The sequence below is a fragment of the Leptonychotes weddellii genome, chromosome 11, assembly GCF_054177405.1.
Source record: "Leptonychotes weddellii isolate Sample4059 chromosome 11, ASM5417740v2, whole genome shotgun sequence".
NCBI classification, from domain to species: domain Eukaryota; kingdom Metazoa; phylum Chordata; class Mammalia; order Carnivora; family Phocidae; genus Leptonychotes; species Leptonychotes weddellii.
The window spans coordinates 79,887,925-79,903,716 of NC_138379.1; the positions used below are offsets into that span (position 1 = coordinate 79,887,925).

A 15,792-nucleotide genomic window follows, 5' to 3' on the forward strand; every position below is an offset into this window, starting at 1 on the left:
TATAATAAGTAGACACCAAGTATACACATCAAATTCTTGCCAGGGGTTACTTCTTGGCATAAATAGGATTGAGAACAGGGGCAAAAAATGACTCTAATTTTATCTGTAATACTATTTCTTTTAATTAAAAAATAAACTTGAAGTAGTAAAATATTAGTAATCACTAGTTCTGAATAATGTGAACATGAGTATTTATTTTTATTATTCTCGATATTTTTTTAATCCTAAAAAGCAAACAAAAACAAAAAAGATAAGACTGGCCCCTGCCCTGGCCAAAACCAAAGTTGACACCAAAGATAATCTCCCCCAAGACCATGAGGTGGGAGGGATGGTTCTTATTCTTTCTCTCCTTTGCAGGTATATGCAAATTCTCATATATAACTCAAATCAAGATTAGGAAGGGAGCCTCTCTTCTGCTGGGCTGGGAAAGTGGCAAGAAGTCAAAATAAAGTCCAAGGTAATTGGAATGACAAAGGTTGTAAGCGACAGGGAAAGCTAACATTTCAGATGCTCTCCACGGTGCGCAAGGGAGAAAGCCCCTTTTGTTTCTCAGGAGACTGGAAGCTGAATGTGAGGAGTGCTGTGTCATGGCCCTTGTCAGAGGATGATGGAGCCTGGCAATATGGAGAACCCCAGGAGACTCATGTCCAATGTAGGAATGTTCCTTCACAACAGCAGGTCCTCTGTCTGGAAGGAATATGAGGTAACAGACACAGTACACTAGGATTTCTCCAGCATCCAAGACAAAGTAAGCCTTCATTGAGGTGGTGTCTGGATACAAGCCTCTGCCCTGCTCCCACAATAATGTGAAGATACAATCAGCAGTATTTAGAAACGCCATTAGTCTGAAGGAGGAAAAAACATACTCTCCATATTTTAAAAAGCCTACCACTAATGACAATCCAATAAGCATTTGAGGAATGTCTAATATAATCCTTGACATCATAAATAAGGATTTCCCAGGGTATAGTTTAGGGACTCCTTGGGACAAAGAGAAAGTGAGGTACCGAAGGAGAATAAAAGTAAAGCAAAGCCCTTTAAGAAAGCCTATTTCTGGCCCTGCCACTCTGTCTCTGACAACAGTGTTTCCTCCCAGCACATAATTGTTCACTAGAGCTATGCCTCTTCTAAGTCTTTATGAAAAACAAAATTTTAGGGCGCCTGGGTGGCTCAGATGGTTAAGCGTCTGCCTTCGGCTCAGGTCATGATCCTGGGGTCCTGGGATCGAGCCCCAAGTTGGGCTCTCTGCTTAGGGAGGAGACTGCTTCACCCTCTCCCTCTGCCTGCCGCTCCTCCTGCTTGTGCTCTCACTCAAATAAATAAATAAAATCTTTAAAACAATATATAACAAAACAAAAAACCAAAAAGAAACATCTTCCACGAATGGTTTTGGGAAAACTGGACAGCTACATGCAAAAGAATGAAACTGGACCACTTTCTTGTACCACACACAAAAATAAATTCAAAATAGATTAAAGATGTAAATGTGAGATATGAAACCACAAAACTCCTAGAAGAGAGCACAGGCAGTAATGTCTCTGACATCGGCCGTAGACTGGTCCCCTGAGGCAAGGGAAACAAAAGCTAAAATAAACTATTGGAACTACATCAAAATAAAAAAGCTTCTGCACAGCGAAGGAAACAATCAACAAAACTAAAAGGCAACCCAGAGAATGGGAGACGACTTGCAAATGACATATCCGATAAAAAGTAAGTACCCAAAATATATAAAGAACTTATAAAATGCAACACCCAAAAAGCAAATAATCCAATTAAAAATGGGCAGCAGACACTTCTCCAAAGAAGACATCCAGATGGCCAACAGACACATGAAATGATGCTCATCATCACTCATCATCAGGGAAATGCAAATCAAAACTACCATGAGATATCACCTCACACCTGTCAGAATGGCTAAAATAAAAAACACAAGAAACAACAGGTGTTGGCGAGGATGTGGAGAAAAAGGAATAGTCATGCACTATTGGTGGGAAAGTAAACTGGGGCAGCTACCCTGGAAAATGTATGGACGTTCCTCAAAAAGTTAAAAACAGAACTACCCTAAGATCCAGCAATCATACGACTAGGTACTACCCAAACAATACAAAAATACTAATTCAAAGGGATACATGCACCCCTATGTTTATAGCAGCATTATTTACAATAGTCAAGATATGAAAGCAGCCCAAGTGTCCATCGACAGAGAAATGGATAAAGAAGAGGTGACATATTTATATATATCAGAATATTATTCAGCCATAAAAAAAGAATGAAATCTTTCCATTTGCAATAACATGGATGGAGCTAGAGAGTATAATGCTAAGTGAAAGAAGTCAGTCAGAGAAAGACAAATATATGATTTCACTCATATGTGGAAGTTAAGAAACAAAACAAAGGAGCAAAGGGAAAAAAGAGAGACAAACCAAGAAACAGACTCTTCTTTTTAAAAAATATTTTATTTATTTACTTGAGAGAGAGAGAGAGAGCTCCAGCATGAGCAGGGGGAGGGGCAGAAGCAAACTCATGCCGAGCAGGGAGCCAGATACAGGGCTTGATCCCAGGACCCTGAGATCATGACCTGAGCCAAAGGGAGACGTGTAACCAACTGAGCCACCTAGGGGTCCCCAAACAGACTCTTAATTATGGAGAACAATCTGATGGTTACCAGAGGGGAGGTGCGTGGCGGGATGGGTGAAATAGGTGATGGGGATTAAGGAGTATATGCCTAGTGATGAGCACCAGGTGATTAAAATAAAAACTTGAAACAAAACAAAACAAAGAAACAGTTCAATCCCAAAAGATACCTGGTATGTTGATTTCTAAGAGAAAAGTTACATGGTTTTTCTTTTTGTCTCTCTTTAAAACTCAACAGAAGAAGAATGGTATTAGTTCAGTATTAAATAAGCAATTTAAATTCACTCTCTCAGAGGAAATTAAGAGATAAAGCAAATACAACATAAAGGAAACTGATAAACATAGGCAATGTGGACAGACATTTGATAAATGGAAGGTAATGATAGATTCATACAGATTCATAAACGCAGAGGTTTCTTTCTCTCTAAAAATGATACTCTTCTACCCCTAGAGAAATCAGGGCCATAAATATCAGAAAACAAGTAGAACTTAACAGCATGTTTTTAAAGGACTATTTCAAATTCTATAGCGAAATTCAGTCCTAACATGTGTACCTCTGTCAAAGGACATAAGCAGCCTCCAACGCACACTTCCTTTACCAAAGTATCAGTTATTAACGAGGGCTCTCTTCTGCCTCTCCCTCTAAATATAAACCAAAATCGGCCCTAGGAACTTCCCCACTTGAAACCTTTCAATGATTTCCCACTGCATTCGAGAAAAAGTCCTTGTCTCCAGCAGGGCATACCAAGGTCTCTAAGGGCCTGCCCTGGCTCCCACCTTCCTACCCAGCGCTATCTGCCATTACTTCTTTCCCGCTTACTACTTTTCACGGAGTCCTATCAAACTGCCGCACTTCACTGCACATAGGAGTTATTTCCTACCACTGTGTCTTTACTTCCCATGTAGTCCATTCTGTCTGGAATATTCTTCCCTCACCTTCATCAGGTTGACTCAATCATTTTCTAGGAAGTACCGCCTCTTCCAGGAGAGCTAAGTAACCCTGCCTCATGTTCCGTGAGCATAATGTGAAGATTCAGTCATTTTATTGAACAGCTGCTATTTTGTCAGGCACCACTCTAGGCATTGAGGGTATAAGCAACGTTCAAAACAGAAGTCCCTGCTCTTACAGAGCTTATAGTACAGCGTGGGGAGGCCAAGAGTATATAAGAAATGCCAGTTAGGGGGACGCCTGGGTGGCTCAGTCGGTTAAGCGTCTGCCTTCAGCTCAGGTCATGATCCCGGGGTCCTGGGATTGAGTCCCGCATCGGGCTCCCTGCTCCGCGGGGAGCCTGCTTCTCCCTCTGCCTCTGCCTCTCTCTCTATCTCTCATGAATAAATAAATAAAAAAAATCTTTAAAAAAAAGAAATGCCAGTTAGGTATTGCTAAATAAGAAAAATACAAGTAGGTTAAGAGAATCGTGGAGGCGGGGTGGGGCTCGCCTGGATGGCTCAGTCGGTTAAGCATCTGCCTTCGGCTCGGGTCATGATCCCAGGGTAGTGGGATCATGTAAATGTGAGATATGAAACCCAGCATTGTGCTCCCTGCTCAGCAGGAAGCCTGCTTCTCCCTCTCTCACTCCCCCTGCTTGTGTTCCCTTGCTCGCTGTGTCTCTGTCAAATAAATAAATAAAATCTTAAAAAAAAAGAGAATCATAGGGGACAGAGCTGTGCTATTTGAGATCGGCTGGTCAGGGAGGTATCCCCAAGGGAGAGAGCCACAGAGCTAACCTGGTGCATTCCAAAGAGGGACAACAGTGCAGAGGCCTGAGGTGGGAGCGTGCTTGATGTGTTTCGGGAACAGCATGGAAGGTTTTTTTGTTTTTTAAATAAACTTGAGTTCTTATAAACTGACTCCTATGTGGAGAATAAACTATAGGGGGCAATGGCAGATTCGGGGAGACCCAACAGGAGGGAGACATGATGAAGGCTTGAACTAAAGTGAATGGTGTAAGGAACAGTCAGATTCTCTCTGTGTTTTTGCAAGTACTACTGAAAGAAAAAGAAAAAAAACCCAAAAGACTAGATGTGGGGTATGGGAGAAAGAAATCAGGGATGACTCTGAGGTTTTTTTCCCAAGCAACTGGAAAAATGGAGCGATGGAAAGCTTGCAGAGGAGATGTGACAGTAGAGGAGGGGCCGGGGAAAGGTAAGGGAGGCGATCAAAAGTTTGGTTTTGAACACATTAGGTTTAAACATCCAGGTGGAGATGTCAAGTAGGCATTTGGAAATACTAGGCTGGAATTTAGGGGCAGATAAGAGCTGGAGGTGTAAGTCTGGCAGGTATTAGAATACAGAAAGCATGCAGAGCCACACGACTGGATAAAAGTATCTAAGGGACGAGGACAGAAGAGAAGAGGTCTGAAGACCAAATCTTGCAGTAACTTTATTTTTAGAGGTTGGGAACATGAAGAGGATCCAGCAAAGGAAATATGTCTCAAGAGTAGCCCAGGTGGCAAGCTTCTTGAGAGTAGACACTACTTTTTTGTCTTTTTGTCTCCAGCTTCTGGCCCAGTGCCTCTTGGTTCGTAGTAAGTATTCAGTAAATAAATTAAAGTGTCCTTTGAAACCCAGCTAGAATCCAGAGTTATTTCCTAGAAGTTCCTCTGGTAAACTATAAGGGCCCAATAATTGAAACAGGACCGGCCCAATGAGGACATCTTTCCAACCCCCTGCAGCACACACTGAACTTATTTTGAAATAGCACACCACTCCTACACAAGCCATGAAAAGACAAGGCACAGATGAAGGCTTTAGAAGAAAGAGTCCATTGATTGGAAAAGCAAACACTATGATGTTTAAAGGCCAAGAATCGGGAACAGAGATCTTTCACCTTCTGTTATTTCACAAAGTAAATAAACATGAAACACATAAGAGATTGCTCAGATTTTCGTGTTAGTCCATTATTACCATAAACATCTACAGTAGAGAAGCTAGACTTCCAGCTCCACATATCAGTAGAAAACAATAAAAAAGGATGATCGAGCACATGTAAGAAATTATAAAACTCTTGGGGCGCCTGGGTGGCTCAGTTGGTTAAGCGACTGCCTTCGGCTCAGGTCATGATCCTGGAGTCCCGGGATCGAGTCCCGCATCGGGCTCCCTGCTCGGCGGGGAGTCTGCTTCTCCCTCTGACCCTCCCCCTCTCATACTCTCTCTCTCTGTCATTCTCGCTCTCAAATAAATAAATAAAATCTTTAAAAAAAAAAAAGAAAGAAATTATAAAACTCTTAATTAAGTACATCTCCCTTTTGCCCTCTAAACATTTTATTCTGTTCATCATAAAAAATTGAAATGATTCAGGTAACTGGAGCCTGTATTTTATTCTGAGGTAGAAAAATTGAATATGTAAATTTCTAGATCATCTTTAAAGTCTCCTGTTGCTAAAACAACTAATCACATGGAAACAGATGTGTGTGAGTAATCCAACTGACTCACAAAATAACTGTGCTACCATAAAGGACATTCAATTGATCATAATGGCTTTTTATTCATGCCCTCAAAAGACATACTGCTTAATTTTTCTTATGTCTAAGTTGAGTAGAGGTATTACATGTTTAATGACACAAGACAGGAAAATAGAAGGAGAAGGAAAAGCTCAAGGAACCTAACAACTGGAAAAGGATGTTGTAGAAGTTAGAATTTATAGGAAAATCAAGTTAAGTACTGACTTAAAAAAAACCCATGGTCAAATGAAAAGGAATGTTTCCTCCAAAACAAATGGATACCTCCCTCCATCCTACCTGGAAACCAAAGCTCAAATGTGGTTCTGTATGAAACACCGAATTATCCAGTGTCAAATTTTCACCTTTTACTAACTACACACTTGGCTAATCACTGTTCATTGGTATGTTAGGGAGAGATTATGCATATAATTTGGAAGACAATTAAAAAGATAATAGGTATAGTAAACACCCTGTTTATATATCAGTATTCTTAATTCATAATAAATGCATTTTAATACAAAATCCTCTATGTTCATTCACCATTCTATCTTGAGATCAGCATGAATGCTATTATAGCTCTTTTTTAAGTGCCTAACAGTTCCCGGCATATCACAATGGCTCAAAAAACATTTGCTGAGTACATTGATCATTCTACCAGAGGACTTACTAGGAAAACAAAAGAAAACAAAACAAGGGGTGCCTTGGTGACTCAGTTGGTTAAGCGTCCAACTCTTGATTTTGTCTCCGGTCATAATCTTAGGGTTGTGAGAGCGAGCCCCGCCCCCCCCAACAGGCTCTGCACTCAGGGCTGGGCGGGGGGGGGGTTGCAGTTTCTGCTTGAGATTCTCTCTCTCCCTTGTCCTCTGCCCTCTCCTTGCTTGCATATGCGCTCTCTCTTTCTCTCTCAATCAATCCATCCATCTTAAAATAAAAATAAATTTAAAACAAACAAAACCAAACAGACAAAAAACTACTAGGGAACAGGTATTACAGTGGATATATGTCAACTTTGGCTATCCAGCATCTGAATGCCCTTCTGAATTGATGGGAACCCAAGATAGACGAGAAGTAGGAACTACTTTCCACTAGAGAAGCTAAAGAGAAGTAAATGTTCTCTTTCTTCTTTCCCTGAAAGCCAGAACACAGAAAGGTAACAAACGTACCTAACCACAACTAGAAATACAAAGACACGAGGTCTAACAGGCTTATTCAGAGCAGATATAGAAGAATCAAGAATTCGAAGGCATGGCTATAAATGTCACGGGGTGGGGCAGGGGGCAATGAAGTCTAGCAGTGTGTGATGACTGGCTGGTGAGCAGTGTCAGAAGCATACTGTCTGTAGAGTGAGATACAGAAATCTTGGCTGTGCCTGGCTTTCCATCAATCCTGCCCAAGCCTAATTCTCTAATCTTGTCAATTCTGTGAGCCACACAGTATTCATTATTCTTTTACTCACTTCTTACCTTACTTAAGTTGTCCAGAGTTGGTTTTTGTTGTATGAACTAAGAAATCAGCAGCAGGGAGATCATCAACAAGAGCCCCTCAGGTAATTACGGGCAATTTGAAATTGGTTTCTGGCCTAGTAGGGCCCAGTGAGTGTCATATTGGTGTTCATGGAAGGGATTCTGCAAAGGCCTTAACAAGAAGCGGTGAAAAAACTGTTGACCACTTGTGGTCCCATGGAAAGCTCCAGGTGATTGAGGGAGTGTTGCCATGAATAAACCAGTGTGAAGGGCAGGAAGAAGGCAAGACTATGAGGTAGAGCATCTGCTATTCTAAAGGCACAAGACAGCCTAAATCAAGAGAATATTAAAGTTGAATACCTATGAACTAGGCTCAAAGCACAGACTGAAACCCAGGTACTTTTAAGAAAAGGCTCTTTCCTCTCTTACAATAATAAAGCTGAGGTAGCTATAAAAACAATGCACAGTTTGATGCTCTGGATTGCTGAATTACAGATCAGTTAAATTTGTATCCATATTGGGACTATTATGTGAAAGTTGAAGCACTGGCTGGAAAGAGAGCAGGGTTGGGGTGGGGGAGAATGAATTGGAGTGGAGGTTTACAGACAGGAAGACGCTGAGGGATGGGAACATCCCGAATCCCTAATCCTCACGTAGGCCCCCCTGTGAGCAGTTTGAATGAGACTGTTCCTCTCTTGCTTGAGAAGGCAGTAAAATCCCCCTGACTAAGGGAATTAGCTTGCAAGAGTAAATGAATTCCCACCTGCCTCACCCTTCCACATATACACTGCACTCTCCTACCATCAGATCACAGCATGCTCTGTGGGGTTGACTACAAACACATCAAAAGAATTATAAGAATTGGGTTATATGGACAAAAATATAGGAAATTAGTAAAGGAATAGATTCTGAGCATGCTGACCAAGAAAGGAGAAGCAATTTTAGATCTCGCTGATGTTGTTGATATAGGTACATTACCAGAGATTCAGAGTTCAAAAAGCTAGCTTCAGTGGCTGAGAGTGGTTCTAAATTTTCATCTAGTTGGATGATTAGAAATTGGACTCATAGTGGTCTATGCTAAAGGAAGCTGAGATGCCATGAATTTGGGGGATAATGTAGAAGGAGAAAAAAAACATTTCAGGACACAGGAATCATGGAAATTATTGTCACCCATGACCTCTCACCCATTCTCCATCCCTGAACCCTAAAAGGACCCAGAAGACACTTCCTTTTCCAAGGCCTTGAAAAATACATTACTGAGAAGAACACTCACATCTTTGAAAAATATTTTATAGGCCAGGAAGATACTGAAATCAGTTTGCCCACTTCAATTTCAAGAAGAATGGAAGAGACTAAGCAGTGACATTTAACCACTAGTGAGTGGTAAAGTGGGCATCATTACATAAACAGGCAGCAAGGCCAGACTGGTAATTAAAATAGCTTGAATCTTTTACAGTAGCTAATTGGTCACAGTCTTTAGGATTAGAATAAATAGGTTATCTCACTTCATGGAGAAAGAAGTGTGTTTTCATTTGTAAAAGGACTGCATTAGGACAGGTGAGAATAATTTTTTTATATCTACAACTATGGGGAAAAGGTATATGCATAGATGTTGGATAGTCAAAATGGCAGACTACAAGAGATGCTCTTTTTGCTTAATTATTCCTATTTGGGGAAATGTCCCAAGACAGGGGATGATTCTACCTCTCACTGCAGAAGCCAGAGTGACAGATAATCCCTCTCCCTATCTCTCTGAAGACAATATGTGAGCACATACCCTAAACATAGCCAATCAGTTGGTTAGACACAGATTTCTGACCCTTGGGGAATGAGGCAAAGGTCAGTGAGAGATTATGTTCAGCACAGCCCGTGGTAGAGCTACAAGCGTCCAGGGGTGAAAGTCTGGCCTTGTGGTGTCTGGGGAGGACAGTGCCAGCAGAGACCGGTGAAACCTTGGCTGTCCTTGCCACCCCCGGTTCCTGTCTACATCTGGTTACTCAGCTTGCCTAACAATTCTTGTAGTTTCTCAACATCCTTCTAATAAATTCCTCCTATGATTGAAGATGATTTCTGTGACCTGCATTTAAGAATACAGACTAGTGCAGAGGCCTCTATGCACTTTAGGATAATTATGCTAACAGGACAGAAAACAACATACTGCCTGTATATATATACTACTCCCCGTAGCAGACAAAATTAAATAAACTATACGCTCAAAGCCCAAATATTTACTTCTCCCACTAATAAGTTAGACGGAATCAAATGAAACTATAGATATTAGACTATTTTTTACCAAAACAAAACAAAACAAAATTCATGCTGCTTAACCTGATATTTCTAGGTTGTATTAAAGGCATAGTAATATTTATTTCTCCCTACTTGGTTGTTCTTAGCTAACTTTAAAAAACAATCTTCAAAATTCTTACTTAATTTTTTAAATGTTTAGGCTTTATTTTTTATTTATTTATTTTTGCTTATGAACAAAATGTATTATTTATTTATTTTTATTATGTTCAGTTAGCCACTGTATAGTACATCATTAGTTTCTGATGTGGTGTTCAGTGATTCATTAGTTGTGTATTAATACCCAGTGCTCATCACACACGTGCCCTCCTTAGTACCCATCACCATGTTACCCCATCCTCCCACCCCCCTCCCCTCTGAAACCCTCCATTTGTTTCCTGGGGTCCAGAGTCCTTCCTGGTTCATCTCCCTCTCTGATTTCTCCCCCTTCAGATTTCCCTCCCTTCCCCTATGGCCTTCTGTGCTATTGCTTATGTTCCACATATGAGTTTAGGCTTTAAAATACTACTAACAAAATCACAAAATCTTTTTATATAGTACTGATTAAGCCTTACAGAGGGTTAACCCCCTCAAAGCTTGTAAATAATGGAAAAGTCTGGGAAAAATTAGATATGTTTAGTAAGAATGAATTAGAATTGCAGAAATTTGTAACCAGAAGGACCAACTGATTTGACTCACACACACTCCTAATTTGCATCCTATTTGTCTAATGTCTATTTTCATGAATTATGTCTAATTTCATATTATTTGTTAAAGTGATTAAGGAAAGCATATAACATTTTTGGTAAGTGGTTCTAGTTACCAAAACCTAGAAACCAGTTTTGGGGGTATTTTTTTTCTTGTGTATTTACCTATATCATACCTGCTACATTTCCTTTACATTTATGGAGTATTAAATGTAGCCCCTTCCCAACCGTCATACACTGTTGGTGGGAATGTAAATTGGTGCAGTCACTGTGGAGAACAGTGTGGAGGTTCCTCAAAAAATGAAGAATAGAACTACCATATAATCCAGCTATTCCACTTTTGGGTATTTACCCAAAGAATACACAAATATTCATTTGAAAAGATATATGCACCCCTATGTTTACTGCAGCATTATTTACAAGAGCCAAGATATGGAAGCAACTCCAGTGTCCACCAACAGATGAATGGATAAAGACGATGTGGCACACAGACACACAAATACACACACGTACACACACAATGGGATATTATTCAGCCAAAAAAAAAGGGGATGAGATCTTGCCATTTGCGACAACATGGATGGACCCAGAGGATATTATACTCAGTGAAATAAATAAGAGAAAGACGAATGCCGTAAGATTTCACTTATATGTGGAATTTAAAAACCAAAACAAACAAGCAAAAAGCAGAATCAGACCTACAAATACAGAGAACTGGCAGCTGCCAGGGAGAAGGGGGCTGGGATGGGCAAAATGGGGGAAGGGGAGTGGGAGATACAGGCTTCCAGCGATGGCATGAATAAAAGGTACCGCACAGGGAGTGTAGTGAACGGTACTGTGATAGTGTGTGTGAAGACAGATGGTAGCCGTACTTGTGGTGAGCAGAGCACAACACAGAAACCCGTGGAATCACCATGTTGTACACATGAAACAAATGTGACATTGTGTGCCAACGCTACTCAAATAAAAAAAATAAATGAATATAAAAAAAGGCAGTTCCTCCTCAAACCATGTATATTACCTCTTCATATACTGAAGGCAATTACAAATTCAGCCCTCAGCATTTCTCTTCATATGCAACCATCCTAATTCCTTCAGTATTTCCCCCAAAGAGTCTGTTTTCTAGCCCTCTCCTCATATTCTCTAAACCTCATGCCTATTTGCCAAATCTTCCAAACTGCAGAACTTAGTATATCCTGAAAGCAGATCAATGTGAAAGAAGACACCAGCTTTGGGGTAGGTGGAGATGTGTCCCTGGAGAAGAGGCTCAAACAGGAATCAATGATATGGAGTATGGAGGGGAAGTAGTCGAATACTTACCCAAACATTCTTAATACAAGTGCAAGGCTAGAAGAAATACACTGTGGAAAATGAGATAAAATGGGTTTGCTTTGTGTTTCTTTCTTTCTTTCTTTCTTTTTTTTTTTAACCTATCACCAGAGTCCTCTAAGAGGGTCCAGTAACAAATTATTAGATTTGCTCTAAAACAATAGTTCTTAAATTGCCTCAATACTTGCTAAAATGTTGTTAAACCGATGAGGGGTTTTTACCTGAATGGCACTTCTTCCTGTGGAACATCCACATAGTAACGGATAAAAAATCTCTCAGAATCTTCTCGCTCACCATCGGTAACAACACTGCCATTAAGTTTGGAAACTGATGGCAATCTGTAAGTAAAAACCAAAATAAAGGCATTTTAAGACAGTGAGAATATTTAGCTTTAGAAATAAAATCATTGGTTTGAGGCCCCATCTTACTCTCTTGAGAGGACACGTTTGATGTAACTCTGCTCATGTACAACTACTTACACGAACTAAAGTGGTATAGAATAAAAGGACCAAAAATATCTAGTTTCATTTTTAGATGGGACACTGACCTTTTATAATTATACCTTACCTTTCAAATTAAGATTCTAGCCAGCACTGTCCGACTTAAATATATAATGTAAGCCACATATATAATTTTAAATTCTCTAATAGCCATATTTAAAAAAACAAAAATAAAACAGGTGAAATAGTTTTATTAATATATTTTATTTAATCCAATAGATCAAGGATTCAATCATTTCAACCCGCAATCAATACTAAAAAATAACTAATAGGATATTTTACATTCTTTTTTCATACAAAGTATTCGAAGTCCAGTGTATATTTTACACTTAAAGCAAATTTCAGTTCAGAATAACCATAATTCAAGTGCTCAAAAGTCACACAGGGCTAACAGCACCATAGTGGACAGCGCAGGTCTACACGTAGTCAGGACAAATGGGTTCTATTGTTCAGCAATTAATTTATTATCTTTACAGAAGAATTATGTAAAGACAATAAAGCATAAGGTCTACAACAAGCCTTATTCTTTTTAGAAGAAAAGTATGCTGAAATGTATTTCTTCAGTGAGATATTAATGTATATGTCCACAACCGGAAAGCAGTAAGGATCTGCTAGGTGTTAGCTGGGCAGGAAGATCAACACCCTGTTTGAAGAACCACTCTTCTTTAGGGAACTGTAAAGCCCCTTTCAAAACTACTATGCATAGTACACAAAGAAAATGAATGAAAGCTCCATGGCCCTTTATATCTTAGCCAGAATCTTATCGTTGCTGAAGGCTCAGACCTAAATCAACACTCATTTCAATGGTCTTGGGAGGCAGAGTCAGTGACGCAAAAGGCTGGGGAGTCAGAGGAAGAACATAACGATGTGGTGGTCATGTTTGAGTCAATGTATATTCAAGAAGAAAACACAGATGCTGCTCTCTTAAGTTTCACACTAATGAAACAGCCCAATTTTTAGGTATTTACACTTTAAATGACCACTATGTTAACAGAGAAAATAAAGACAACTAAAATAGAACTCATTCTCTATTACACCTAATTTTTCTTCATAATCCAAAATAGGACTTCGAATATTATAAATATTAAAAAGTATAAAAATAGAATAGATTTGTGAGGGAATGTTTCAGTGGTCTTGGCAAGCCAATTACCTTTTACATCTTTTTTACCATATTGTGTTCCTTTTCTTCTAGGATTTGAAGCTACAGAAGCAGCTCCTTCAAGCACTGTCTGCTCAAGAGACAGATAAACTTACAGTGCACTCCCCCCAATAGTGCATTATCCTTCTAATGAAACAAGGCCCGAGAGAAGAAAGGAGAGTAATCAGGACAACAGACCTGGCTATTACCAATTTCCTCCGCTCCTCAGTGGTATATGGCTGCAGAAGAGGAATTCCTAACAATCTCACTTCTTCAAGTTTGGGAAATGAATTTAGTTTGTCAATGTCTTCCCAGGACTGCAAACCTAATTTGAGAAATATATTGTTTAAGTAAATCCAGAAAAGCAAACCAATAAGAAGATGAACATAAAAAAAAATTACTTCAATTAATTTCTGAGATGTTAAAATCCTTATAACCTAGTTAGAGATCCTGAAAATTGTCTTCATCCAAGGAAAGAACAGAATACAGTTAAACACCATAAATGTGTGATCCCAGTGGTCCCAGTGGTCCCAGTGGTCAAGGAGATAGAACTTTATTCTCCAACATCCCACTAATGTACTGATTCTCCCCCCAAAAGGATTTGTAAAGAGGGTTTCTGGTGGTTTCAATAAGCAAGACGTATGCCATGATTACATAAAAAAGGTGATGTGGTCAACTCTTTCATCAAATATAGACTCACAGAACGGAACTACTGATCAGAGTTGATACCGTCAGACTGAAATTTTTACCTAACAAATTCTAAAATGGGGCAAGGTCAGTAGAACCAGAAACTAAATATTATCTTTCTTACAAACTGTCCTCATTTTGGGGACAGGGAAAACAGATTTTAAAAGTAAAACAAATAAACAAAAACAAAAACAGAGAACCTGAACCATTGGGTAAGAAGAACATGCAACAAATTAAAACTGTTTCATGCTAAAAAAAAAAAAAAAAAAACTCTTCTTATGGCTGTGAGCAAATATATCATCCAAGTCGATACTTGGCACTGCCAGGAAAAGTATGCCTGTAATAATGAAGCTGGTCAATTTTATAATATGTTAAATCTATTTCGGAGAATGCAGTCCCTTCCTATTTCTATCCACCTGCAGCAAGGGCAAAAGCAGAGGGGCAATATACGAGGGCTCTGGTGCGTAACTATCCCAAGTCACAACTGTTCTCTTCCCCTCAGAATGGTATTTCCATCTAGGAGGAAGAACAGAGTTAGCTCAAGGGGTGCTGAGTTGTGCAATCAACAGCTTCCTTATGCAAAATAATGGTTTTTAAAACCTAATTCCTACTCTTATGACTTCTATGGCAAATTAAACTGTCTATGTTTTTTCAATTGTAGATTAGAGTTATTTTTAGTTACGAAGTTATTTTAAGAAATAGGCTGAAAGACAATGTCAAGAGAATGAGAAGAAAAGCCACAGACTGGAAGCATATATTTGCTAAAGACATATCTGATAAAGGATCGTTATCCAAAATATGCAAAGAACTCTTAAAACTCAACAATAAGAAAATAAACAACCCAAATAAAAAAATGAGCAAAAGACCTGAACCGACACCTCACCAAAGAAGATATACAGATGGGACATAAGCATATGAAAAGATGCTCAGTGTCATATGTCATTAGAGAAGGCAAAATAAACAAGGTTCCACTACACACCTATTAGAATGGCCAAAATCCAGAACACTCGCAGCACCAAATGCCGATGAAGGCGTGAAGCAACAGAAACTCTCATTTATTGCTGGTGGGAATGCAAAATGGTGCAGCCACTTTGGAAGACAGTTGGCAGTATCTTATAAGACTAAACATATTCTTACCATATGATCTAGCAATTGCACTCCTTGGCATTTACCCAAGTGAACTGAAAACTTATGTCCACACAAAACCCTGCACACGGAGGTTTACAGCAGCTTTTTTAATAAATGCCAAAACTTTGAAGCAACCGAGATGTCCTTCAGTTTGTGAGTGGATAAACAACAAACTGTGGTGCATCCAGACAATGGGACATTACTCAGTGCTAAAAAGAAATGAACTATCAAGCCATGAAAAGATATGGAGGAAACTTAAATGCATATCCTTAAGTGAAAGAAGCTAATCTGAAAAGGCTACATGCTGTATGATTCCAGCTATCTGACATTTTGGAAAAGGCGAAACTATGGAGCCAGGAAAAAGATCAGTGGTTGCCAGCGATTGAGGGGTATGGGGAGATGAAAGGGCAGAACACAGAAGGTTGTTAGGCAGTGAAACTACTATGAATGATACTATAAAGGTGGAGACATGTCATTATT

At 39.4% G+C, this 15,792-nt stretch overlaps 1 protein-coding gene across 2 annotated transcripts in view; it reads right to left on the reverse strand.

Annotated features, from left to right (window-relative positions):
- TBCEL (tubulin folding cofactor E like) overlaps window positions 1–15,792 on the reverse strand; it is a 75,395-nt gene that overhangs the window by 23,732 nt on the left and 35,871 nt on the right. For both annotated transcript variants that reach the window (XM_006734322.3, XM_081799276.1), the window contains exons 6-7: window positions 13,696–13,822; window positions 12,081–12,197 (exon numbers count right to left, since the gene is read on the reverse strand). In XM_006734322.3, coding sequence (XP_006734385.1) covers window positions 12,081–12,197; window positions 13,696–13,822 — 244 coding nt within the window. The remainder of the gene's footprint in view (window positions 1–12,080; window positions 12,198–13,695; window positions 13,823–15,792) is intronic.